This window comes from Podarcis filfolensis, assembly GCF_964270895.1.
Source record: "Podarcis filfolensis genome assembly, chromosome: 6".
NCBI classification, from domain to species: Eukaryota; Metazoa; Chordata; class Lepidosauria; order Squamata; family Lacertidae; genus Podarcis; species Podarcis filfolensis.
The window spans coordinates 5,425,725-5,453,017 of record NC_139609.1 but is presented as its reverse complement, the minus strand read 5'-3'; the positions used below and the strand labels follow the sequence as shown (position 1 = coordinate 5,453,017).

At 43.4% G+C, this 27,293-nt stretch overlaps 1 protein-coding gene across 19 annotated transcripts in view; it reads right to left on the bottom strand.

Annotated features, from left to right (window-relative positions):
- The window catches only part of RASAL2 (RAS protein activator like 2), a 221,868-nt gene that overhangs the window by 30,289 nt on the left and 164,286 nt on the right, over positions 1-27,293 (bottom strand). For 18 of the 19 annotated variants that reach the window (XR_014549872.1, XR_014549873.1, XM_083621541.1 and 15 more), the window contains 3 exons: positions 8,115-8,268; positions 3,254-3,352; positions 1,707-2,258 (listed from right to left, as the gene is read on the bottom strand). Coding sequence is in view for 17 of the 19 variants with exons in the window: in XM_083621541.1 (XP_083477667.1) it covers positions 1,707-2,258; positions 3,254-3,352; positions 8,115-8,268 (805 nt within the window). In the remaining 2 variants the exon portion in view is untranslated. Of the gene's footprint in view, positions 1-1,706; positions 2,259-3,253; positions 3,353-8,114; positions 8,269-14,847; positions 14,907-27,293 lie in introns of those variants that run through there. The other variant, XM_083621535.1, reaches the window with a different exon arrangement.

Below are 27,293 nucleotides of genomic sequence, written 5' to 3'. Positions count from 1 at the left end.
ATGGTCTGGTGCGTGTTATAGAGCGAAAAATACGGTATTTTCATTAAAATAACTTATCTACTGCCTTTCATTTCAAGAGGAAATGGTCAGTTTCTAGACAAACAAACCACAAGTCTGGGTTCAGACATCACAACAAGTGATACTCTGGCTTGTATCCTGGTAGTACAGCAGGAGGAGGATTAGGGGAGGAACAGTGCAAGAACTGTTCAGCAGTGTGCACCAGCAACTGCTCATTCACATTAAACTACAGGTTTTAGTTTAAACCATAAAAAATATGGTTTAACGTGACATGCAAACCAGGCCATTAACTGGTCTCAGACCTGCTTAGCTTCAGCAAGGTTGCAACATCATGCATCTTCAAGACCATGTCCTGGGGAATGGGAATCATCATTGATTATGTTGTAAAAGTCTTGACTTTTCTGGGAGCTTAACATGCCAGTTATCTCAAAGAGAGCATTGATTAGCCTTCAGGATTAGATCTATACATCTCCCTGGGTCTGGGGAGACATATTTGCTTATAACATCTTGTCAGCGCCCAACGATAATGCAATGGAGGCCTCTTAAACATGCAGTAAAAACGAGTCACCTCTGACTTTGAGGGAATGCTGCAGCTTGGCCTAAGATTTAATGCAAAGCATATTTTCAAATGCTAAATATATTCAAGTATGTCACTTTATACTAGGGAGCTTAATATAATTTTTGGTAACTTTAGTAATATGTACAAAAATTTACTTTGCTTTATCTAAGTTATTAACAATTATTGGTGCTCAGTGGAATGCAAAGAGAGGAAGAGCATAGTTAACGATTAAATCATAAAATCCTCATATGTTCTTTCTCTTCTTAAAACTTGAGTCTTTAAAATTTGAATTCTAATGATTCTGTAGTGTAACAATATTAAGAAGGCAGAGCAACAATATGCTGATATACCCAGTGTACAGTTTGTACCAAAGAAATCTGAGGTCACTTTTCTTCATTACTTCGGGGGAATATTATGGAAGCAATGATAGCTATGAATCATGGTGGTTCAGCAAATAGTTCCTGTAACTCTCACACTAATTGGTCAGACGGAAGAAAAATGAGTTTGATTGATAGAATGCTCAAATAGTAAAGACTGGATGTACAGGAGGAATTCAATGCTTCACTATGTTGAATGTTCAGACGTCCTTGCACAGAGCTTTTATTGACAGGACGCATTAGGTGACTCCTGCGCTATGTTTCTGGTGCCTAGTGTGAAAAAGTGTGTAATACAGCAACTTCACTGTAGTGCCTGAATGGGGCAGACCCACACATTTCACCTTAAGTCCCATGCAGGAAGGAGGGATATAAAGTGCAAAACACACATTTTTAATGTCAGTGTGTTTATTTTTAAAGCAGTAGATGTCTTTGTATATAGACCCTCTCTTCTTAAAATAATACTTTTGCTGCACAATCCAATGTGTCTACTCAGAAGTCAGACTTCTTGAGTTCAATAGGCTTTATTCCCAGGTAAGTATGTATAGGACCACAGCCTTAATTATTCTTTAAAACACTGACCACTGTCTTTGCGTTATGCTCCGTTTCAAGACATCTATAGGTAGAGACAAATTTTGCTTTCAAGATCATAACAACAAAGAATCAGTTTAATTACTTGGCAGAACCCAATCTGCCACCATCTTTCAATAGCACTAAAAATGACACAGGGGGGCAAGAGCTTTGCATGTTCTTACCTTGGCTCTGCCAGTGCTCTGAAGAATGTGCACTAAAGCACAGGCCATCTCCTCTTTGTTCCGGACACTGATGACTGGCTCCAGAACAGAGCATAACATTGTGTAGTTGTTGGTCACAAACTCTGCAAACTCTTTGTACTGCTCCATGGGGAGGATGGTAATTGTCTGATAACGGCATTTTATCCGTATGGATGGACCTGTCTTCCCTTTATTGGGCGTGGGAGTGCTGATGGGGTACCACTTCTCCACGAATTGCCGACCAGTCACAGCAGCTATGGGGATGTTGACCAGACCCACATAGTTGTTCTTGTCCTTCTTCTTTTTCTTTTCGACATCTTTATAGATGTGGATGGTGATGCTATGGGCAGGTGGAAGGCCAGAGAACTCAAAGTGCTCTCCCCAGAAGATATTATCATTTTTCATTTTGCTGGTTGTGCGGGCAAATAAGGTATCGTCCACGCACAACTCACAAAAGTACCTCTTCTTGGGGGCCAGGTCTTTTGCCTCGATGATCCAAAGGCGGAGCACGTTTTCGGCTCGCCGGCAGTTGTCCTGGAGAGAAAAAGGCTTATTTAGTTTACCCCAGGCCAGCCTCATTGCAAGGGTCAAATACCTAACATGTGGATGACTTCTTGTTCTACGCTGCTCTTAACTTTTATTATCACTGGTTTTATATCAAAATGCTGTGAAGGAGAGAAACTGTTCTCAAGTTTGCATAAAACACTAAAGACATATAAGATAAAACAATTAATCAACCATGCTCTGGGCTACAATGGCGATCAGCCAGCCGGCATGGCGAATGGTCAGGGTGTTTGTAGCCTTTATCACTCTAGGGAGGGTACAGTACTAAAAACACCTGCAAAAAAATAGCCCTCCAGAAGAACCTGCTATGAATAATTTTATGGGAGAGGATGCTTTTTTTCTACGGTGTCCTGGACTCAAGGTGTTTGGGACTTAATAAAGCATAATTGGGAGCTTGAACTTATATCCAAGAGAAACTGGTAGCACTGCAGCTCAAGAAGAAATTTGACAGAAACAAATAAGGCCGTTTATCTCACAAGCCCTCGCTGGAAGCCAGATTTAAATGGATCTCTATAGTGGATAGTACCATTATTCATGTTGTAAAAGAGGGATTGGAAAGAAGGACCAGCAATCTAGCAACCGATGACAGATTCTGTCAGTGGATACATTCTATTTTTAATGCAAACACCAAAATTCAAAATTCTTAGCCTCTGTCTGTTGGCCACTTTGCTAAAGAAAGAGCTCACAGGCACTTTTTCAATAAGACAAACCGTGACAAGTCTCCTGGAAAACAGAAGCATTAATGAGGGTGACAGAAGACCATGTGTATCTATTAGACCTTTGTGCAAAGTGGAATCGAGTATCATTTTGTGTTATTGAAGAGTTTTCCTCTGGGGCATTGATGGCATTGCTGCCATCAACTTAATTAAATGGGTGTGCTTGTTTGGGGAAGAATGGGATAGATCTATCACTTGGCCCAGAAATAAATTACCCGGGTGCATTAAACCACTGGATTTCCCTTATACCTTGTTTGGTTGGATTGCCCTCCGCAGGTTTTCCATCCACTTGTCTCTTTCTCCCGCTGAGGAGCAGCTGAAACATTTACTGCCACAGGAATAAGTTACCTAAAACAATTTTTTTTAAAAAAAAATATTAAAACCAGCTAAACTCATAATTGCAACTTATGTAAAATAAGGAATGGCATGAAAATCTTGAATATCCTACAACAAACAATTCTAGAATACTTGCCAATACTAAATTAAGAAAGCAGAGGAAGCATGCACATCTATAAACATGTATGCACGTACAGAAATGTACGCATTATTTAATTCTCCTTCACATATTACGCATTCAGAAAAAATGGATTTGAAATGTGGGGGATCAAAGGAGTGCATGGAGATCAGGAGGGAGCAGGGTTCACGCCTGAAATATGGTAAACTGGGTGCAGTCTCTCCCCCCCCCCCAATTCACAAGGCAAGGTCCCTCTAAACGTCTCTCCAAAAGAGAAACAACTAGAAACATGATTTCAAAAAGCAAACAAACACAGAATGCTGATATTCCCAGGTTGCCAAGTTTTGCACTAGACATCTGATTGGATTATTAAATGACAAGGAAGCAACTAAATGACAGAAAATAAAGTTAAAATAGGGTTAAAACAACAGAAGGAAAACAACAGAAAAGAAAACAAACAAGTTGGAAAGGGAAACAGAAAAGCTCAGGGTTGGATTACCTGTTCTGCTCAAATATATTACACAAAACTGCAAGTTTGTTACTTGAGTACTGTTCCCTCCATGATGTAGGTTTTTTTTTTTGTTATTTCAAGAATTTGTTTTTATGCATTGGATGCTATTTTACTACATGAGCTGCCAATATCACTTTGTGTAAAAAGCTGCTAAATGAAATAAATAAAATAAAAAGTAAAAATGGCCAAATAATTATTTTGGACCATGACAGTTTCATTATATAGGGGAGCAACTTTTATGATCCTAGTTGCTCTGAAATTAATTTGAAGTACTGTACCACACTAAAGGAGCAAAGCAAAGTTCCCATGCTAACCAAACTGCTATACAAGTAGAGACGTCTGCAGGACTGCTTGCTCTTTCTGCAAGAATTACTTCACTCAGCAGACAAACCCAGGTTTCTCATAGGTATTTACGTTAAATCAAAGCCTGAAGCAAACTAAAACATGTTCCCCTCTAATGAGATACCAATGCAAAGTATGTTGTAATAATTCTTGAGAGTTTCCGCCAGCAAAACAAAGTTGCCAGGACAACCAGAAAGAGAAGCAAGAACAGACCAACGTTTGTGCACAAGTTTTTACATTACATTATCTTAATTTATGTCTATGCGACTGCACATGCACACACTTGCACACAGAAGGCTAACACTATGCCAGTATATAATGTACTGAATCATTTTGCCTGACAAAAGATTATCATTATGTTCCAACGTTTGCACAGATTGTTAGCAGATGACGTTATGCCAGGTTAATACAGCACTTCTAAATCCATTCATTGCAACTCAGAGAAACACAACACTATGGACTTCTCAATAGCTTATGGATGCTTGAAATAATGCTGTCTCTTTAAATGTAACATACATTATGCACTGGAATAGTAACAGACAGTAATTTACAGAATTACTGAATCACAAAAGGATCAAGCAGGAACGAGGGTGCAGGGGGGAAAGCCGAATTCCCTAGCTTTTCGATGCTAGAGAGGCCCACCTACCAGATTTTTCATAGTCCTCCCTCCAGCGTTATCAATTTTTACCTTTACTGCCTTTTAAGATTATCATTCTAAGGCAGTCTTGCTGCAGGAATTTTCTCCCTAAGTAGCTAGACTGGTGACTGGGAGCGGCCGCTGAAACCATATAACACCGGTCTTGAAAGACCTACACTGGCTCCCAGTACGTTTCCGAGCACAATTCAAAGTGTTGGTGCTGACCTTTAAAGCCCTAAACGGCCTCGGTCCAGTATATCTGAAGGAGCGTCTCCATCTCCATCGTTCAGCCCGGACACTGAGGTCCAGCGCCGAGGGCCTTCTGGCGGTTCCCTCGCTACGAGAAGCCAAGTTACAGGGAACCAGGCAGAGGGCCTTCTTGGTAGTGGCACCCGCCCTGTGGAACGCCCTCCCACCAGATGTCAAAGAGAAAAATAACTTTTTAGAAGACATCTGAAGGCAGCCCTGTTTAGGGAAGCTTTTAATGTTTAATAGGTTATTGTATTTTAGTGTTTTGTTGGAAGCTGCCCTGAGTGGCTGGGGAAACCCAGCCAGATGGGTGGGGTATAAATCAATTATTATTATTATTATTATTATTATTATTATTATTATTATTCCTATGTGAGGCATGGACTTTTTGTGGGAGTTGCACAATGGTGGAATGGACCATGGAGACTGGCTGGCTGCTGCTTTAGGAACACTTTGGAAGCTAAATACGTTCCTCCAAGTTGCCCCCCCCCCAAAATCAAGTCAATTTATATTAGTTCAGACTGCTGCTGTTTTAGTTATATATTCTGATTAACTGGTTTTCACAAATTTCCACCAAATCTTTGGTTTATGTGATTTGTAAGTACGCAGGTCCTGTTTGGATCTGAAAGGTATGGCATAGGTATGGCATGTCTCTCAGTCTAACCTACCTCAAGGGGTTGTTGTGAGGCTATAATGGGAAGTGGGGAACAACCTTGTAACATCCCCCTGATCTCCTTGGAGGGCAGGTGGGATAGAAATGTGATCAATGTAATATTATAAACATATATTATCAAATAGATGAAATGTGCCTGCAAAAGACATCCGTGCAGTTACCAAAATATTCAGATTTGAGTAGGCAAATTGTAACGAGTGATGGAGTATAAATTGGGCGGAAATTGGAATAAAAATAGGGTTGGCATCTTTTGAAAATGGCCTTCCCGGACAGACCTACCCTTGAGGTGGAAGCCAAACGGAAGTTTTTTCTCCCGTTGTTGCCCCACTCCTTTCCAGCGCCCGCTCTGGCCACGCAGTTTGCTGTGACTCTGTTTGTGCAAGGCTCCTGCTTGCTGGTGTTGGGGGGGATGTGTGACTCCAGGCAATGAGCTGCCTCTCCCTCTCAGGCCCTCAGCTACTGGCAAGGTCGCGCCTGGGATCGGGCCCAGACAGGGAGGCTTGTTGATCTGCGCCTCTCCAGTCCTGCCTGGGCCTTCCCATCTGTCGCGGCTTGAGCAGCTGTCGGGGGCTGCTGCTGCTGCTGGGGAAGGCCCAGGCAGGACCAAAGAGGTCATGGAGCCGCCGGGGCAGCTGCCGCCGCCGCCCGCATCCCCTCCAACCCGGCTTCAGCAGCCATATGGCTGGATTTTCCCAGATATTCCACTGATTTTCACCTGGACACTGGTTCTGACAGCCGGATCCCAGCAACGTCTGAGAAATTCTGGTCATATGGCAGGCACAGGCAAAATCGGCCCTCCAAATGTTTTGGGACTCCAACTCCCACCATCCCTAGCTAACAGAACCAGTGGTCGGGGATGGTGGGAATTGTAGTCCCAAAACATCTGGAGGGCTGAGTTTGCCTATGCCTGACGTACGGCCACCCTAAATATAAAACTACGCCAGTTCATAACATCTCACCACAGGACAGAGGCCAAATCACTGCAAATTTGGTCCTGGGCTTCTGTGCTGCCTGTCAGCAGCTGTCTCTTCACCCTCCTTCAATTCTTCCAAACTAAATATTGGTGGGAAAGGTGGAGTTGTGGCAGGGGCTGCGTCTCTCCTCCCTTTTTTTTAGTTTCTAGAGTGTTTCTGGGATGTTGCTGTTGCAACCTTCTGGGTGCCGGAAAGAGACGGGGAGAAAGTGACACACAGGAGGGGGTGGAGAAGGAAGGAAGGAAGGAAGGAAGGAAGGAAGGAAGGAAGGAAGGAAGTGGCACTGCCAGAATTGCCCTGTCTCTAAGTAAGTTTGAGTCAAGAAAAAGGGGACAATGGCCAGCCAAGGCTGTTTGTTATCAGCTGCTCTGATCTACTGTGCCACACATACTGTACATGCCTCCCATTTCTCAGGACACTCACCAGGAAATATTGCAAAAAGCAAGTGGAAAGCAGGACTACCCATGCACAATTTGCCCCTTACTAATCATGGGATGTGGGTGGTGCTGTGGGTTAAACCACAGAGCCTAGGACTTGCCGATCAGAAGGTCAGCGGTTCGAATCCCCACAAAAGGGTGAGCTCCCGTTGCTCGGTCCCTGCTCCTGCCAACCTAGCAGTTCGAAAGCACGTCAAAGTGCAAGTAGATAAATAGGTACCGCTGTGGCAGGAAGGTAAACAGCGTTTCCGGGCGCTGCTCTGGTTCGTCAGAAGCGGCTTAGTCATGCTGGCCACATGACCTGGAAGCTGTACGCCGGCTCCCTCAGCCAATAAAGCGAGACGAGTGCCACAATCCCAGAGTCGTCCGTGACTGGAATTAACTGTCAGGGGTCCTTTACCTTTAATCATGACCCGTACAGTCAAAACATGTAAAATAGTTCCTGATCTGGAACTATAATACTAATTCAGTCCTTGCAGGTGAAAAGACTGCTCAACTGTGGGGCAATGCTCAAAATGGCCCAGGAAGTGGTAACGCCTTTCTAAGTTCCCACTCTTACACAGCCCCGCAACTGAAAATATTTCTTTCTGTTGAAGGATTGAAGGCAGTAGCTCCAAGAACTTGAGAGTCATCTGATGATCAGATAGTCCACGCCCTTCTCATGGTAAATCCCAAGCAGGCACCAATTTCCTCATCCAATTATGAAATTACAAGGAGTGAGATAAACAACCAAACCAAGTCGGTTAAGCAATCAATTGTTCCTCCCCCCTTTCTTACTCTTATATTTCCCCCCCCAGAAACAAAGGAATACATATGCTTTTCTTTTTTTTTACCTCAAAGCAGAAGTCGTGTCCCAGTATACTGCTATGAAGTGGCTTGACGAAGACTCTCTCTTCTGCCCCAAGATCTAATGTCTCCACAGCACTGCCTGGACTCAGCAAAGATTCATGAGAACGAGACTCTTTCAGCTTTGGTAAACCACGAGACCTGTGCAAAGACCAAAAGGGGGTGGAAATAAGACACCACACAAAAAAAGAAGGCGGTTCATAAAACAAAGTTTTCTTAAAAGCGGCTTTTAAGGTGCCTCACTCCAATTGTTGGTTTTAGAAATAAGGTACCCCTGACAAATGCCAGACAAGATTTGGCAGATCCAGAAACTCAGAAATATTTGGCCGGTTGGCAAAATAAAGCTAGACAACTAAACACAACCATAACATGTACACACCCCACTTTCTCCAGCTACCGGCTAAGTACTTGGGATCTACAACTGGCTTTATAATGCTAACAAAAATGAATAATATATACTAACATCTCAAACAAACATTGCTTATTTTTACAGGACCCAGAGAATTCTGCTAGCAACAATGCTGTTGATATGATTCAGCATATCTCCCTGGGAACTGCATATATTTCAGCTATAATGTGAAAATGATACATCTTAAACTGCTCCCAATTCATTTATACATCCTATAAAGCAGGGGTGGCCAACTCCCAAGAGATCGACTCACAGAGTTAAAAACTGACAGTGATCTACCCCTTTTTGGGGGGTTCAGGTCAAAGTTGTTGATCTTATTTTAGGAAGGAGGAAATTTTTGGGTGAGCTTTTTTTAGGGGAGCCAGTGATCTACCACAGACATCCAGTGATCTACCGGTAGATCACGATCTACCTGTTGGACGTGCCTGCTATAAAGGAATGAAAAAAGCTGCTCTGGACCCCCCCTGCTAAGAGTGCAGGGCAGTAACGCCCTGCCCCGCCTCATACTTTCTTGGGGTTGCAGACCAGCCTGGTAGAAATGAGCGAATGTTCATGACTAGCTCAATGTGACTTAGCAAAATGGCAGACATTTGAACCTAGAGCTCTCTGGCCCAAGTCCAACACTATTGCCTTAACTACACCATCATCCTGGCTCTTCCCTTTCGAAGGACAAATTTAACACATTTTGTTTTCATCTTGGCTGTGAGTCCTGCAAGACCTGCTCCCTGGCTGCAGGCCTTTTCCACCTAGGCTGGGAGGGCGGGGCCCGGACTGACTCCAGCTACAAAAACTAAGGCTGTTGGGGATGGGGTGTTGTTTTGGTTTTTCCCCGGGGGGCGGGCGGTTTGTTGCTGTTATTTTTTTGTATCTTTATTTTAGATTTTATTGTGTTTTATGTGGAAACTGTTCAGTTAATTTGTGGATTATTTAATGTTTTATTTATTTGTTTATAGCTACATTTGTTATAGTGTATATAGTGTATAGTGTATATAGTATATTTTTTTCATGTTGTAAGGAGCCTTGAGCATGGCTTGAACCGTGGAAAGGCAGCATAGAAATAAAATTACGCACATATGTTTTCCTTAACTACAAAATTGTTAAACTACTGAAATATATAACCAAAGTCAAATCTAAAATCATTTTCATGACGAGAAAACAGGCTGTCAACCTATTAAGTTAAAAAGCAACAGAAAGTTCATTTGGACTGAGAGCAGAAGCCAGCCTTAAGAGGGTCTCTGCAATTGCTTCTGATGGGCTGGCAGCTTTGTAGTTTGTGACGGGCTCCTGGATCTCGTGTCTCTTTTAGACTAACTTCCTTCATCCGGGTAAGCAATCCAGATTTTCATTACCACCCAGTGCCTGGCACTGCCCAGTAATTTTTAGAAACAAAAAAATATTGTGATTTTTAAATGGATAGCGTAATTTGTGATTTTGGAATAGTCACACCAAAAATCGGATGAAGTCAAGCCAAAGGGACACTTTGGTCCACCAACTCGATTCAAAATGGTGCACAGCATCCAAATGGTGATGAAGTCTACACCCTCCACAAACACACCATGGGAGTCCTCGTGCCAAGTTTGGCAATGATATCTCAAGAGGCAGACAAACCTATGCAAAAAAACAACAACAATAAAAACACAGGCGATTCAGTTCACCATATTGAATCAAAATGGTGCCTGGCATCCAAAAAATTGTTGAAGATTGCTGCCCTCGTCTCAGAAACCCTCATTCCTAGTTTCGTGACGGTATCTCAAGAGGGGTCTGAATGCACAGAGAACCAACCAACAAACCATTTCCCAAAATATGTAAGGTATGTGTATGTATTCAAATACAGTGGTACCTTGGGTTACAGACGCTTCAGGTTACAGACTCTGCTAACCCAGAAATAGTACCTTGGGTTAAGAACTTTGCTTCAGGATGAGAACAGAAATTGTGCAGTGGTGGTGCGGCGGAAGTGGGAAACGCCATTAGCTAAACTGGTATTTCAGGTTAAGAACTATTTCAGGTTAAGAACAGACCTCTGGAATGAATTAAGTTCTTAACCCGAGGTACCACTGTACAACAGAAGATAAGTAATGAAACCAATGCACAGTAAAATGCATGACAATCAGAACAGGAATCACTCTAAAACAAACTAAAATCAAGATGCAGCCAGCAATCCCATTTCCAAACCCATGTGTTCACAAATGACAGAAAGAACATATATGTAACAGCTGGGTGGGTCTCAACCCAAGCAGTGGCCTGCCGGACTCTTTTCTAATCCTTACTACATTTGATGTAAGATATAGTCCCACTGATCTGAATGCCTTAATTATATAGAAGCTTACAATTTCTCATTGCTAACTTCTCTCTCTGGCCAATACTTTGCTTGGCTCCACCCCACCCCTGCATTAGGTATTAGTCATGGTTAAGTGTTAAAGCAGCATTGACATTAATTATGGTTCAAGCTGGGGTTTCCTCCTAACCAGGGTTAACTCAAGGTTTAGCATTTGGGGAGAGGGAAAGAGGTAATGCACATGACCCTGAACTCCTTGGGGAAATGGTGGGGTACAAATGTAGTAAATAAAGAGAAATAGTGCTAGCAGTGGGAATCTGCCATCCAGGAAAGGGGAAGGGAAGCCAAGGAGGAATCTTGCAGCTCGCTCTTCATTGCTAAGCCAAAGTTGGCATGTTCACAGGCCCCATGTAAGACGTTTCTCTCTCTCTCTCTCTCTCTCTCTCTCTCTCTCTCTCTCTCACACACACACACACACACCCACACACACCCCTGCATAAAATGAACAGCATGAAAATCTTCATTCGGACTTGATGAGTATCATAAACATTAACTATTAGAAAATAACATAGGTTTGGTGCGTGTGGAAAAAATATATTTAATCTAATAACAATTAAAAACAGACAATATGTACCTACTTATTTCAGAAGCAAAACCAAATATCAGCAATGTGAACTAGTTATGACTCAATAAGTGTAACAGAACCTACAAAGTGTTTCAACCTTGGTCTTCCTCAATGTTCTCTGTACTATGTACATAAAACTTTTTGGCATCAAAGCAATTTTTATATATACACATCAAAAAGCAACACCATCGACTGGGGTTTACATTTATCTGGCCTTTGAGTGTCATACATGAATGTAAGAAGGCATTGTTCAGTTAAAGTGGGCTCTCAAAGCCCTTTCAAATGGAGCAAGTATTGCCAATTAGTTCAGCTAATGTGCCATCAAACATTATGGTACATCCTTGGTCTCTTCTGTCTGGCTTGATAAGTATTATTACTAATCCTAATTGGTGGTATTATTTTGGATTTGTATACTGTATAGCAAATTTGTTTTATTGTTTCTAAAGTCACATTTGCTTTGATGCCAAACAGGTTTTATTATAGGGGCGTTGTGGATATTTTCTCAGTACAAACTCTTTCTATTTCAGTTCTTTTGTAGGTCTGTTTTCAATTGTCACTAGATTTCATATAAAATTGGTTCATAGACCAAATTTATTCATAGTAGCTTGTAATAGCTATTTATTTATTTTTTTGGATCCCAATCAACTTTCAACGCCTCTTTTAGCTTGTTGGGATGCAGTTTCTTTTTTGTACAACCTTTATTAGCACCACAGGCCTAATCTTATGCAAAGACTATTCCACATCCCAGCCCTGTGCATTAACCCCGACTCCATCAATTTCCTTCCCATCCCATGTCAAAAGAAGCAAGCCAAGATACAAAAAGCTTTGCTCAAACCAGTGGATTCCATTATGAATGAGGAATCCTAGCTGGCTGGCTTGGCAGAGCACACAATCTGCATGCAGAAGGACTCAGGGGTCAAACCCAGGCACCTTCTTTTCAAAAGGATTAGGCAGTAGGTGAAGGGGAAGACCCTGAGACCCTGGGGAGCTGCTGTCTGTCAGGGTAAGACAAAGAGTTGTACAAATAGGGCTAGATGGCCATAAAGTCCCATTTGATAGAAGACAGCTTCCTAGAAAGAAAGAAATCTTATCAGAGATGGCACTTTGTAAATATTCAGAAGCCTATGCAAATGTCCTAGGAGCACAACTGGTTCTGTTGCTTTATCCTCTGTATGCGCTTGGAAAACAGAAGTAAAGGCAGCCTGCCCTGCGGTGACTTGACAAGGATGCTTAACAGAGTCCCCAGTGAAGCTGAGATGTGCCTAATTTGGGAGGGGAGGGCATGCACAAATAAAATGCTCACTATTCTGGTTTCATTTAAGGGAAGGATTTTGACATTTCCCCGCAGAATTTCAATGCTTTCCTTCTCTATAATAAAAATAAGAATATCCTTTGGAGGATCTGTAGTACTGCATCCCAATCCTGGATTTGCATTAGGCCAAGGTGTGTGTGTGTGTGTGTGTGTGTGTGTGTGTGCTAAAGAGGAGGCAGGTTGCACAGCAGCAGTGGCCGTGGCATGGGAGCGAAAGGACAGGGACACAGAGAGGCAGAAAGCGGTGGTTTAAAACACCAGCAGATGCAGAGGGGCACATAAAAGGAGGGGAAGGAGGTATAGGCATGGGGTGAAGATGGAAACTGGGGATGCAGAATAGAAAACAGAAGTGGCTTCAGAAGGGTGAAAGGGGAGTTTAGTACAGTGGTACCTCGGGGTACATACAGTTCAGGTTACATATGCTTCAGGTTACAGACTCCACTAACCCAGAAATAGTACCTCGGGTTAAGAACTTTGCTTCAGGATGAGAACAGAAATTGTGCTCTGGCAGCACAGCGGCAGCAGGAGGCCCCATTTGCTAAAGTGGTGCTTCAGGTTAAGAACAGTTTCAGGTTAAGAACAGACCTCCGGAACGAATTAAGTACTTAACCCGAGGTACTACTGTAGTTCTTTGTTGGGGAGGGGAAGCTCTAGGTGGTTAATTTGGGGAAGTGGCAAGGGGGTTGACGTGCAGAGAGTGAGCTAGGGCAGGGCCCCCATTGAAAAAATATTTTTCATTTCTGGTAAACTGCCCATAGCAAGAGAAGGGCATGGTATTAGTTATCTTTAAGACAACAACAAATAGAATGGAAAGTGCCATTTCACACCTTGGGTAGTATACTCTGTTTCTGACTGCTCCCTTACATAAAAATTCCAAAGTTTTTAGGGTGCCACAAGCCTCCTTGTTCTGGATCGTTATCACTCCAGCAAACCTAAAGCCCTCGCTTACAAATAAATCACATTTCAACTGTCCTCGTGCTCTCATCTGACATTTAAACAGAAGCAGAATAGTTTCTTGATGATTTCCCCTTTACTCTGAGATTAAAAATTATTCTCTGGGATTAATTCTCTGCATTTGAGATTGGTTGCGTAACAGCTGTAGTTTTTAACTCCCATTGTCTCTTACTTAAACAATGTCCTTTTGTAGGGATCCTGTAAATTATATCGGTCAATTTTAAATTCTTAAACAAAAATACAAATAAAGAAACCGTTTGAAACCCACTGTTCCTACCTTGCAGGTTTGGCAATTCTTACTGGCACTGTTCCTATGCCTTTGAACAGCAATTCCTATTATTATTATTATTATTATTATTATTATTATTATTATTATTATTCCTTCCAGGTAAAATTACTTGCTTAATTTCCAAGTGTCAAGCACTCAGAAGGCGCAGGAGCAAGAGCAGTTAAAAAAAGCAGGGGGGGGATGAGAGCAGCATTTCTCCCCCCCCCCCCCAAGGCTTGAATGTTACACGGTTGCTGCCCAAGTCGTGTTTAAGAAAAAGCCCACAAGCATCTGGGAGAATTTGCTTTGCTTCATTCCTGCCTGGGATAGAGAACTCTGATTTAGAAATCCTTAAAAAGGAAAAATGCTGACATTTCAAGTTACACAAAATATAGTAGTGATAAATGCTGGGGTGCAGGGCAACCGGGGGGGGGGGAGCCTGAGGGGTCTTTGCAAGGAAACAACAAAAGGTTTTTAGATGCAAGATGACAACCTTGCACAGGTACCAATGAAACCTAAAACATCAACCATGTAGATTTCACCACCAGCTGCGAACAGGCAAAGTGCATCAAAAATATTAAATTTAAAAATCAAATCTAACAAAATCCTCTCATTTGACTATCTCCAGCCTGCCAAGGCAGCCCTTCTCTGCCCAATCGCCAGACTCCCTGCTCTGCCCCCCGCAAAGGATAGCAAATAGTTGAGACGGAAGGCCAAGGATCACATCTATTCCAAACTCAGGTTTACACCAGAGGGATATACTGGGGAATAGCCAAAGCAATAAGAAATAGAGTGCATATCTCTATAACCGTTAGCTGTATTGCTAAATTCCCACATACAAATAACTCACTAATTCTGACAAATCCAGCACACCTACATGAAGCAATTGTATAGCCATCTGACGGTGCAGCCCCAAATCATAGCGGTGCCATGTGCCTTGGTACCCCCACACCTTCTCCTCCTCTTTGACTACACCGCAGAAGAGGAATTCCTCCTTGCAGAGGCAGCAAGGGCTCAGTCCAGAAGCGGGCAAGCTGCCGATGGCTCTGTTCTAAAGTTTCACAGGTGCGCCTCTGAGAAGAGCCAGGAGGAAAACCAGTCTGCCCACGCAGGCTAAGGCATCCCTCTTCTCCTCTTCATCTTTCGCACTCCGCATCCTGTCCCTCAGGTGACACAAACAAGGTTCCTGGTATGTGCCCAGCTCACTCAGCCCTGGGCCTGTTGCCATGGTGCTGCATCTATAAGGAGATTAGAGGTGGAAGACAGCAGGGAGAAGCAGCAGTTAGCAGAGCTCAGGGAGCACTCTCTGCAAACACAGCAAAGGTGACCTTTCAGGGGGGAGGAGGAGTCCCTGCCCTCCCTTTCGGCAAGTTAACCAGACACCGACATCTAGGGAGGAATCATCACGTCAGCATTTGAGTGGCAGAAAAACGGCACATCAGAAAAGCCCTATCCATCTTGCCTCACATATGATTCCTTCTCCCATGGGGGGGGGGGGCTTTATCATACACCCCATGCAGGCCGAATCCTCCACTAAAATCTGCTCAGCTTCCTAGGCAAACACCACTATTGCTGAATATTGTTTCCTAAGGTTTCAGACCCACCACAATGTGAACAGGTTCATCTGGTCAAGACGGAAGCGGAGTCTTGCATGATAAATGCTTTAAATCTAAACCACGAATATTTTAAATGGATGCATTCTCCACTCATGAGCTACATAGTCATATTACAATGGACACTAAGAGCTGTCTCACAATTAATGGCTTCCTTTACAAATCAGCCACCACTGCAAAGGATTGTCTCCACATCATCACAAACACACTCCAATGACAGTTTGACATGGAGCAGAGATTGCTGCAAGGCGGTGGCCAGCCTATTTGTTTCAGTCCACGTGAACCAGCAGCCCCCATGTGATGGATCTTGTGGGTGAAACGGACCCAAGTTAACATAAAATAAAAAGTTTGTATTGAACGACATTTCCCCATATGACTAATTTTAGGTAGGACCTAAAGTGTAGCCTAGTTCTCCCTACTTCATTGATTGTAGGTGGGTCTTACAGGACTGAATACTTCGCTATACATAAACATTTCCTGCATAGTAAAGAAGCTAGGTGTTATGGTAAGTTTCCAGCCTATGCTTTCTGCCTGACATGCTAGTTTTCTTATTGCAGGAAATGTGTGCACATGGAGAAGGATTCAGTTACGTGAACCTCAGCCTGCAGTCTGAAGTGGGAAAAGCCTGACTGAAGCTTATGTTTGCTATAATAAATATTTTAAATTACTTTAGATTTACTGCTGTCTAGCAGATGCTTGAGGAAAGCCCTTAAAATACAGTGGAGGGAGGGAAGTTGAGGCATCTGGGTTAAGATGGCAAGATGAGAGCTGCAGGCAAATGACAGAATCCAATGAATGCAGATCAAATGGGTGTGGAGGAAAACAGGATGGATGAGATCAGAGATGATGATGAGAAGCTTATAGGGCCCAGATGATGAGAGACAGTAAAGAGGGAGAATGAGAAGGCACATCCATTAAATGGCTTGTTGCACAGACATGGAAGCCACAGCAGGGGCGGAGGAAGGGGGTGCGGTCTGCCCCGGGTGCCACGACTGAGGGGGTGACAAAATGCCAGGCGGCACTCACTGCGGGGCATGGGAGAGCGCGGTGGCTTGGGCACGCGCAGGCTTCACGCTGCCCAAACGGTCTGCCCACTGCCTCCACCTCAGCTGTAGGGTGGCTGAATGGGAGGAGGCAGGCAGACTCCAGAGGCCCTGCGGTGTGCCCTGACCCTATAGGCGGCTCATCCCACACCGCCCCAGGTGCCCAAGTAATTTCCTCCACCGCTGAGCCACAGGAAGGGGAAGCAGAAATGGGTGCTATGACCATCATAAAGATGTGGAGAGCTACTTGAGTCAAGGAGGCTGGATGAGCCCAACACAACAGCAGTGGCTCCTACACACAAGGTCAGCGACAGAATCTATATTCTGTCTGTTTCCTACTATTATCCCCATCTTGTAGGTTCAACAGTGTCATTTTTGCCTTATTGTATTAAAAACCCTCTCCTTCATGGATCACTGCCTTGCCATGGCGAAGGGGCTTGAATAACTCAGAGAAAAACTCAGCGAAGCTATGAGCTATGCCGTGCAGGGCCACCCAAGATGGACAGGTCATAGTGGAGAGTTTTTGACCAAACGTGATCCACCTGGAGCAGGAACCAGCAAGCCACTCCAGTATCCCTGCCAAGAAAACTCCAGATGGAGGACGAGATGGTGGGACAGTGTTCTCGAAGCTACAAACATGAGTCTGACCAAACTGCGGGAGGCAGTGGAAGACAAGAGTGCCTGGCGTGCTCTGGTCCATGGAGTCACGAAGAGTCGGGCATGACTAAACTTCTAAACAACAACAACAATTAAAAACCCATCACTCGTGCCCATTTTACAGATGGGACACAACTGCATCTTCCAATTCTAGCACGCCTTGGCGGTGAATGTAAGCTCCTGCTGGATTGATCCTGCAGGGATTGATGGAGTAGCCTAGCCACCTCCACTTCCACAACTCTGCCACTCATGCCAGCTGGGGTGGAGAAGAAAACGTGTTTGCTGTGCCAGTTCCCAGGCGGGTTCAGTGAAGAGGCCCAGATCTGGCTTGATGGGACTGCATACGGCAAGAAAACTCCTGACGACTCCTGGTTTTCGGGTGTAAAAATGGCATGGGGGGGATTTTGCCAAATTGGCAAAATGTCAGGCAAAATATATGGCAAGGCGGTGGAAAAAGTAGTGGAAACAGCTCAAAAAGTTTAAAATCACTATTTTTGGGGGTTAGGTTTCCCCCAAAAGGCTCAATAAGCTCAACAAAAGCTCCACTCTTTGGGGGCTTTCCTGCTGACCGCTGCCCCCGTGGCAGTTTCCACCTGCTTGGATGGATGCATTTTGCTGGTGGGGCTCGCCTGCAGTTGTAGAGCTCCCCCAACAGTGGGGGCTGGCAGAGTGACACTCCCAGCCCATCCAAACCCCTTCCAGCACAGTGGATCATGGGTGGATTGCTCTATCCAACATTAATAGACCACAGAGATGGAAAAGCAGCAGCTGCTTTCATGTCTGTTAGTCTACAAATAGTTCTAGTTCACAAAGCAATGGACTATGTGTAAAGAGTTATCTTTCTAGAAAATAACAATAATTTGATCCTACCACAAAACAGAAATCTCTTCTGACATCCCAGTGCTGCAATTAACAAGAGGCAATTTGCCCAGCCCTCTTGCTTTGGAGCACAGAGATAATAACTCAAAGCCACTCCACTTGTTTTCTAATGACCAGTGATGATGGTAGATTAAAAGAGCCTTTCCCGTACTAGGGCGGGGAGGTATTGGAAAAATGAGTGGCGCTTAGTCTCTCTGCAAAGATGGCAGTTAATCACGGGCAAGCAGGATTACTGTAAACAGGAAGATCATGCAGGCATATAGGGTGGCAAGGAGGTTGGGGGGGGGATGTTTGCACAAATCTGTTTCTTCTCAACAGCTCCATTAACCACCCAAATCCCTATTTCAATTACACTTAGCTAGGATAATTAACCTTTTATAAGCTATCCAAGTGCAGCATAAACCTGACAGAAGGGGATATCTGATTATCGAAACCTACCAACACAGGATAGTAAGTAGTGTGAAGTTGGTCCCATGCAGTGAGGCCAGGAACAGGTAAATATGTTCTTTTTCACTGTACCAACACTTTAATTGTTCCATAGGCAGTAGCGGAGGAAGAGGAGGGCGGGGGAAGTGCACCGCCCCTGGCAGCGCAATTCTGGTGGGGCGCCTTCGCTGCTGCCCCCCGGGCACCACGCCCCCGCAGGCAATGCGCCACACCCCCAGGACACCTGCCACGCCCCTGTAGGCGGCACACCACGCCCCCGGGACGCGTGCCAGCCCCGCCCCGCCTGCTCTCCGCCCCCCGGTGCCAGAGCATGTCCTCTTTTCCAGTTTTTTTTTATACAATTGTTTATAAAAGTTTATGAATCCTCTTCTGATTTCTTTCGGGTTTTCTATCTCTTTTCCATCCAATATTATTTTATTTATTGTACTTTGGGCTTTTCTGTTTTTGATTTGACATGCCAACCATTTACCTGATTTGTTAGCATGTTCAAAATTCATCTGTCTCATTCTCTTTATGTTCCATTCCATGTCTTGGTTAATTATCATTGCAAATTGGCTTTGTAACATCTTTATATTTTGGTGAATTTTTGAGTCTTTCAGATATTTTATTTCCCCCCCCCCCGTTTTCCATTATCTGATTTAAAATCTCTTTTTTCCCTTTCTGTCTAAATTTTTTATTGATACTATTTTGTTGTATAAAGAAGCCTCTCATAACCTCTCCAGAGGATTTCTAATTCTGGCCAGTCCCAGCCAAGCAGGGCCAATAGTCAGAGTTGCAGTCCAGCACCATCTGGAGGGCCACCGTTTTCCCATCCCTGCTTTCAATCATTCCTTTCAATCTAGTAAAGGAAAATATTTTAACATCCCTTTGCTGCTCCACAGCTGCACTCACAAAACAGATTGCAAAACCACAACTCAGGAGCAGGAGCCCACTGCCAGCCAGTAGCAGTTGGGGGAAAAGGCTACTGGCCACAGCAAAGATGGTAAGGAAACACCCCTGTGCATTAGGGAACAAAGGTGGAGGGTGCTGTAGCCAAGTTGCTGAATGGATGCTTGCCCCACTGTAGAGCTCTCTCACTCCAGAATGGATGATTTCAGCCACACACACAATCAAACATCACTTCTCTGTTCCATTCAGTCTCCATTCGGAGTGGAGAACCGAGGGCAGAGGGAGCCATTCAGGCAATCCAATACTTGCCTGACCAGCCTGGTCTAGCATTCAAGCATAGGGGGAAAAGAAGGGTTAAAAAATCAAATTGTCCTTTGCTTATGAAGTCCTCCTGCTGCTTTTGACCTATTTAAAAGCCAGACTCCAAAGTACATGTTTCAATTACTGTGATTACTATGGGATGTGGGGGTTTGCTCTGAAAAATAATTAATAAGGATTGGAAATCTCTCAGAAGCAAATATGACATAGGTGCTAGCACTTAAACAACAAAATGCACAATTTAATTCATCCACCATCTTATTATAGGGAAGAATCAAAGGACATTAATGATAGGGTGCATTAGTTCACACAGTTAGGTTCCTCTCAGACTTCATATATCTGATTAAAAATGCCACATACTGTTTTCTCAGCTGCCCTTTTATTAGAGAGATGCTTACACTCCCATGCCCTAACGCAGCTTGATTTGTCTCAGGTCAGACCAAAGGCAGCCCATATTCAAATCTCAGTTCAGTTTATGGACTCACTGCTTAGCCCTGAGCAACTCCCTTTCTCAGCCTCAGCTTACTCATCTGCAAAATGGGAATTAAAAAGCATGGTGAGAATAAGACTGGGAAAACAGGTTGCACTATTGATTTTTGGTGGGGTTCAGTCTTCAGTTAAAAAGCTGGCAATCCCTGGTGGGGAATGTTCATGGGGAAAACCCTGCTTTCTGCTCTATTGTGCATTGTTGTGCCTGTTTGTAACCCTTTGCTGGGTGATGACATCACTAATGGCAAACGTAAGCTTTGCATTTCCCTGGCTCACTCAGGAGCTCCGGCTGACACTCCCTGCTTTAACTGGGCCTTGCTGGCAGCTTCATTGCGCTCTAAGAGCGACCAAACAAGACTTTCAACCATGACCAGCCCCAGTTGTGCGTAGTTACTAGTTGGAACAGAATGCAGATGCACATTCCTAGGTAAATCAGTCATAGCCTTTCAAAAGAAGGTGCAAAAAGCTGCTGGAACAAGATGGCACATCTTTGGGAGAGAAAACATACCTTTGTTTTCAGACAAAGTTGATGGGGATATACTGGTTATTAAGTGCCATAAATTTTGGGGCTGCTGAGCTGAACCCTCAAAGGCCTCGTTTTTTAAACCAAAGGCACCAACTATGTTTTCAGCGCCAGCCTCAATTTTACAGACATTATAACCTGCTTGATCGTCTAAATATCAAATGGTCAAACACCCCCCTCTGCCTAGCAAATATTCCTTGACCCACTGCAATTAATGAACAAAGTCTTGACTAAGTTAATGTGCCTAAGTCAAGCAGCTGAATACCATCCTAGAGATTATGTGCACAAAAATTGACGCGAGAGATCCGCCTGGATTAAATTATTTAATAACCTCTGGGTTTGCATGAAAGGCACAGTTCTCATTTAAAACCAATATATAGCCAAAGATCCTAAACTCAGTTTGGTATGTTTGGTTGCATACGCCTTCCTGAAACATTATCAATATACATTGCAGCTCATTTAAGCTGATATATTGTGTGGGACTGCTCAGGATTACTGGCTTAGCTTCTCTCTACTAACAATTCCATTTTACCGAACAGATATATTGCACCTATCAGGTTGCACCAACAGCTATTTATGGAAGGGCACTCCATAGGGTGGAATCCCCATTCTGCCTGCCTGGAAACAATGTGCTACATGTTATTGAGAAGCATTTTGTTACACTGCTGCCGGATCCAACTAAGCTGAAAACAAGGACAGAGCAGTTCCTAACAGAAAAAACCCTCTGTGGAAGGAGGGACATGACTTCCTTCCTCACCCTTCAGAAGAAAACAGTTACTGAAACCTTCACGCAGAACTACTCGTATTCCTTTTCAAAGACAAAACCAAAGGAAGAACTGCAATATTTGCATTTACCTTGAAGCACCCACAAACTCCCGAGTGGAGTCTTACAATTAGACATTCTCTCAGAAACATATGCACATACTACAATTGTCTCTTATATCAAAGATGCAGAAAAATGCAGCGCCAGAACTATGTAAACCCAGCAAGACTTTGTTTCAAAGACTGACAGAGTCCTATAACACTGTACCACAACTCTCTTTATGCAATTGCATGCACATATTAATACACCGCAAGTGGAGAACTACGACAACCTTCCCTGTGCGCATGTGCAGGCGCACACACAAACACAATGTGCTCAGAAATAGCATCTGCAGAATGTGAGGCAAGTCATCAGCACATTCCTCTCCTTTCAGCTCAAACAGGATCAAATCGACCCGCACCAATATTCTGTAAACTAGGATTAGAATCTCGACAAACAACAGAGGGAGAACAGCCTGCAATATTTGTTTCTTAGGTTGACTAGCCATTATTCTCTGCATTACAAACATGACATTCTAAATGAAGGAACCCACCCATAGTAGAAAGCAGCGGTGTGGGCACAGCGGTAACGCTTCACAACAAATCCCAAAGCCATGTCTACTTGGTGTGCTGGAGCCCAGGAAAGGCCATTCTCAGGAACCAGGGAGAGAATTCTCTGACGAGCTACAGCTGTCTGATAATGCCATAAAATGACTTTTACTAAATCAGGAGGATTCCCACGTGGCAGTAAATCCCAGGACGGCAAAACCCTCCCAGCTGTCCACAGAGCTTTAACTATATCCACTGACAGCATATGCAACCTGTCTCAACCATCATTCTCTCCCCGCTCACCCCCCCCATGATAAACAAAACTAAGGTCAAGGATTAGGGGGGCAGTTAGAAAAGCCTGCAGTCCCTGATCCCAAACTGGCAATATCAGCTGACTCCCTCCCTACATACTAAAGATGTTTTTACAGAATCGTCCCCTGGTTGTTTGTCGATTATTCTTCACTTTTAAAACTCAAGAGATAGTTTTAATAGTTTGGCACTCTTAACAGCGTGCATAAGATGCATATAGGAGCCCTGGAGGGCTCACAATAATGCAACGGACAACAAGCAGCAAAGGGCAAATATTGTGACTGATTCAGTAAAACGATTATATGCATCTCAAAAGAATCCTTCACTGTGTAGAAGACCGTTCAAAATATGCCCAAGGCACAAGCTGGAGCATGTCAGCCAGCATCAGACTTCACGGCGTATTATTGGGAGGATAATTTGCTGAGAGGGACTTGGAATAGCAGGGGGATTTCTAAGACACTAGAAACTGCATACGAAAGTGTTTGTGATACACAAATAGCTGGGAACAGCTGTTCGGTGAAAGTCAAAAACAAAAACAAAGCTTGCAAAAAGGACTCTTCTCATCCTGCAAGCTTATTTCAGACCTGAACCGTACACATTTGGGCACCTGCTCCCTCATGATGACTGCCGCCCTAGGTCTGCAGCATAGATGACCAACGTGCAGCCAAGGGCACCACAAACTGCAGCATCAGGGGGCTGCAACGCTCTCTGAGAAAAGGCAAAGTCCACATAACTGCCTCTGTGGCACAGACAGACACCCTTACCTGCTGCTTGTGTCGCTCTCTGGCACTGAACTCAGAGGATCAGAGGCAGTCATATGCAGGGATCACAAAGCAAGAATATTTGTACAGACTATCTTAACCAGGGGTCAGCAAACATTTTTCAGCAGGGGGCCGGTCCACTGTCCCTCAAACCTTGTGGGGGGGGCAGACTATATTTTGAAAATATATATAAACAAATCCCTATGCCCCACAAATAACCCAGAGATGCATTTTAAATAAAAACACACATTCTACTCATGTAAAAACACGCTGATTCCCGGACCATCCATAGGCCAGATTTAGAAGGCGATTGGGCCGGATCTGGTCCCTGGGCCTTAGTTTGCCTACCAATGATCTTAACAGTTAAGGCACAACTAATCTGGATCTGAGTGAACCTTAGTATGTGCCCCTGCCAGGCCTGCCAACTTGCCCCACGACCATGGGTGCCCAGGGCTGTGGGTGCCATGCACCGTGCATGGCCCTGGCACCAAAATTTGTGGGTGCCTAGCCCCTTCATGGGGAATTTTGTGGGTGCTCGGGCACCCAGGGCCCCTGGGAGTTGGCACCTATGCTACCTGCTTAAGATCAGAACCCAGATCCACCTAGGTTATCAGTCTTCATAAGAATCACAGCTGCAGGAACTGGCCAGCGGTCATCCTGGCTACCCCTCAATGTAGTATATGCCAGCAGTGGCACCATCTAATTACGTGGCACACTTGTTGAAAAGGTTGAAGACTATTACTGTAATGGCAGCCTTTTTGTTTCCAGATTCAATTTAAAGTGCTGGTTTTAGCCATTACAGTCTGGGGACAGTTTGGGGATTGCCTTGGTAAACTCTGCATGTGCCTGCCCACCAGTTAAGATTGATCTCAGAGGTTTATGGTTCTGGGTCTCACTCTTGCATTAGATCAGATGGCCAGGTGTGTAAGACAGTGGCACCAAGACACTTGAACATTCTTCCTGGGGACACCCACCAGGCCTCTTTCCTCTTAGTTTTCAAATATTCATTAAGATTGTTATTTCATAGGACTTTTAATATATTATTTTAGTCTATTAGCAGCCTGCCTTTAAATTCTGCTGCCATTTAAAAGATCTGCTTCTACTGTTACTTTTGTTATCATGTTAGTATTGCTTAGCTTACTAATTTTAATGTGGGTTTTAACTTCTGTAAGCTGCTTTGCATAGCCTGTGGGATTCTTTCTTTTACAACAGTAGAGTAAAACTACAAGAACAACTAACACTAACGTCTCAACAAATGAAACTGATCTGTAGAAAATGTAACTTGAAAAAAGGGACATTGCACATACTTTTGTAAACCAAGATATCTTTAATAAAAATACGTTAAAAAAAGAACAACAAACAACTATTCATGCCGACAGGATTATCCTTGAACCTGGAACATAATATGTGACAGCAACTTCATACACTCTAAAATAGGTCCAGGTTTAGTACAGCTTCTTTCTATTTTGTGATATGGTTACATATCTGACTTTCCTCCATTTATAGCCTGCTAAAATACTTTTAAAATAACTTTGCTCCCAGCTCTCTGACTTGCTTGCACAGTATAAATCTGGGGGTGGGGAGTGTGCATGTAGATGCTTCACATTTTACAAGTTTATCATAAACTTGTACCCACTGTAATACATGGTGTGGGTCTGCGCCTTTGAAGACCCAATTCCCTTTTGCACCACAGGCAAGAAGGCAGGGTTTGCATTTTGGTCTTCTGATAAATTGAAGTCAAAAAGGTTTGTATTAAGCAAGTCTAGTTTCTCCAGTCAGGAAACCCAAATTCTATGGGTTGTGGTCAACTAAGTCCTACTAAGAGGGGGCCTATTGAAATTAAGGAACCTAAGTTAGTCGTGTTTATTAACTAGCACAGAATCCCACCTTATGGATACATGTGAGTAATTTGTAGAATATGGATTTTTGCTTGCTTGATTGGAAGTGGTCCTTTAAAACAAACACATGCAATGCAAGTGAAAATGGTCTCTAAGTAGAAGAGCCAGTGGCTACAAACTGGTCATTAACTAATATAGACAGAAAATTGAAAGAACATTTTTCAACTATTAGAGGTGTAGATTTATGCAACAGCCTTCCTGAAACAGCTGTGGAATCAAAGGCCCTCAGTGGGCTCAGGAAAATGTTTAAGAAGAATATTGGAATTTCCAGTTGTAGCTTGTAGGATGGAAGAGTTCCTTCCATAGGGAAAAAGAAAAAAAAATTGGTAGGTGTCTTGTGCATAAGCATATGTGGTTCTTGGCAATAAGATCGTTTATTTCTGGGGAGCCTAAATTTGGCAACGGATGATGGAACATATGAAGAGGTAATATAACATGTAGATACCAGGTGGGGAAGGAATTCTGTTCAGTTTGAATTTTCACATGAACCTACCTAATTCACACTTTCCAAAACAATATGCAGTCTGAAACAAACTTTCCTTTAAAATTCATACCTCTGAATCTTTTGATGCAGCTCACCGCCATCAACAAAATGTACAGAAAGCATGTATTAGGGGAAAGCGTGCATAAGCATGAATATATTTGTGATAATACGCAAAAATGCTATATATTAAGGAAAACTGCTTGCAAAAGTGTGTTTATTAGGCAAAATTGCATCCCAAAATGTGCATATTGCAAGAAACACACGCTAAAATGCTGACAATTTTTTTGTAAGGACTTAAAAGAAACTTCACAAACTGACGTGGACATGTGGCAAACTGAACTTAAGATTGGGTAAACGAGAGAAACTTCTATTTTCTGGGGACCGTCACAGGTAGAGGCTGCTGAATACAATACAAAGGATGAGTGAGTTCTGTTTTGCTGCCAGACACTGAGAACCAAAGGAAAAGTTGCATTTCAACAGCTATATACAAAGCTGGGGTAGCCAAGGAGTTGGCCTGATAGGCAGGTGCATTAAAGGGAGATCAGACCACGAATGCAGGAAAAACATCCAGCCTCTTCAGCCAGAGGTACTTCCTGGGCTGGGCGTCATTTCCACATATGCCCATCAATTTCTTCCCAAAGAGGAGCCATTTGTGCAGGCAACTAGCACAGCACTTTTGGAATGGACTGACGGGCTGCATGCTGCCAAGAGAAACTGCTGCAGACCTCAGATGGGTGGATAACGCAGGCATAGTGTTAAGAATGCTACTTTACTGGTACCAGTACAGAAGCTGAAGTAATTTTCCCCACTGTCAGATGAGAGTTTTACGTCCCCACACAAATCCCCACCCACTATCCAAACAGGATTCTTCTGCTGTCAATAATCAATCTTATCAGTCTTCTTCACTGTTCAGTTTCTACAGAAGCGTTCTGTAGCTTAATGCTACAGTTTATAAATGGCTATCTTTGTCTTAACATTTACAAATGTATTTCAGGTTCTATAGACTGTAGGGAGTAGATTTGAGCCCAAACTCTACTATGGAGTCAAAGCCCTGTTTAGCTGATAGTTGCTTCTGTGCACAACTCGCCTACCACAGACTGTGTAAAACTCACAGCATGCCTTTTTAAAACACAGGCGAAACAGGGAAATCACTATTTAAAAAATAAGCTGTTTTTTATTTGGATCAAGAGGCTGACTGGCTTTCCACCAGACCACCCCCTTATAAATAATGCACTATGTCCTACTGTATTATTTCCCATATATGTTGGCTGAAGAGGTGAAAGCAGCTTCCCTGACACCCCCTCCAAGGATAGGATTCGCGGCTCTGCTCCTCCCTTGATCTATTTTGTGCTTTGCTTTCTATTCCCCAACTCCTGTTCAGAATAAGAGAAAATGCTGAGGCAATTTTGCTTTGTTATAAAATGACATTTGTGGAGCCTCAGACAATGATAGTCTTGAGCTAGGGATGCCCACTGGTGACAGCATTTGAAAAAAGATTAACCATACCAAACCCCAGCAAAGCTTGTGGGGAAATAATTATAGAAAAATGTCTTTCATCCTTTAACAACAGTGCAAACTGATCAGATTAAAAAAAAAAAAGTATAAAGGTTACAAAAATACTGAAAGGAAAGAAACTATTTTCAGCATTTAAAATGGAGATTTAC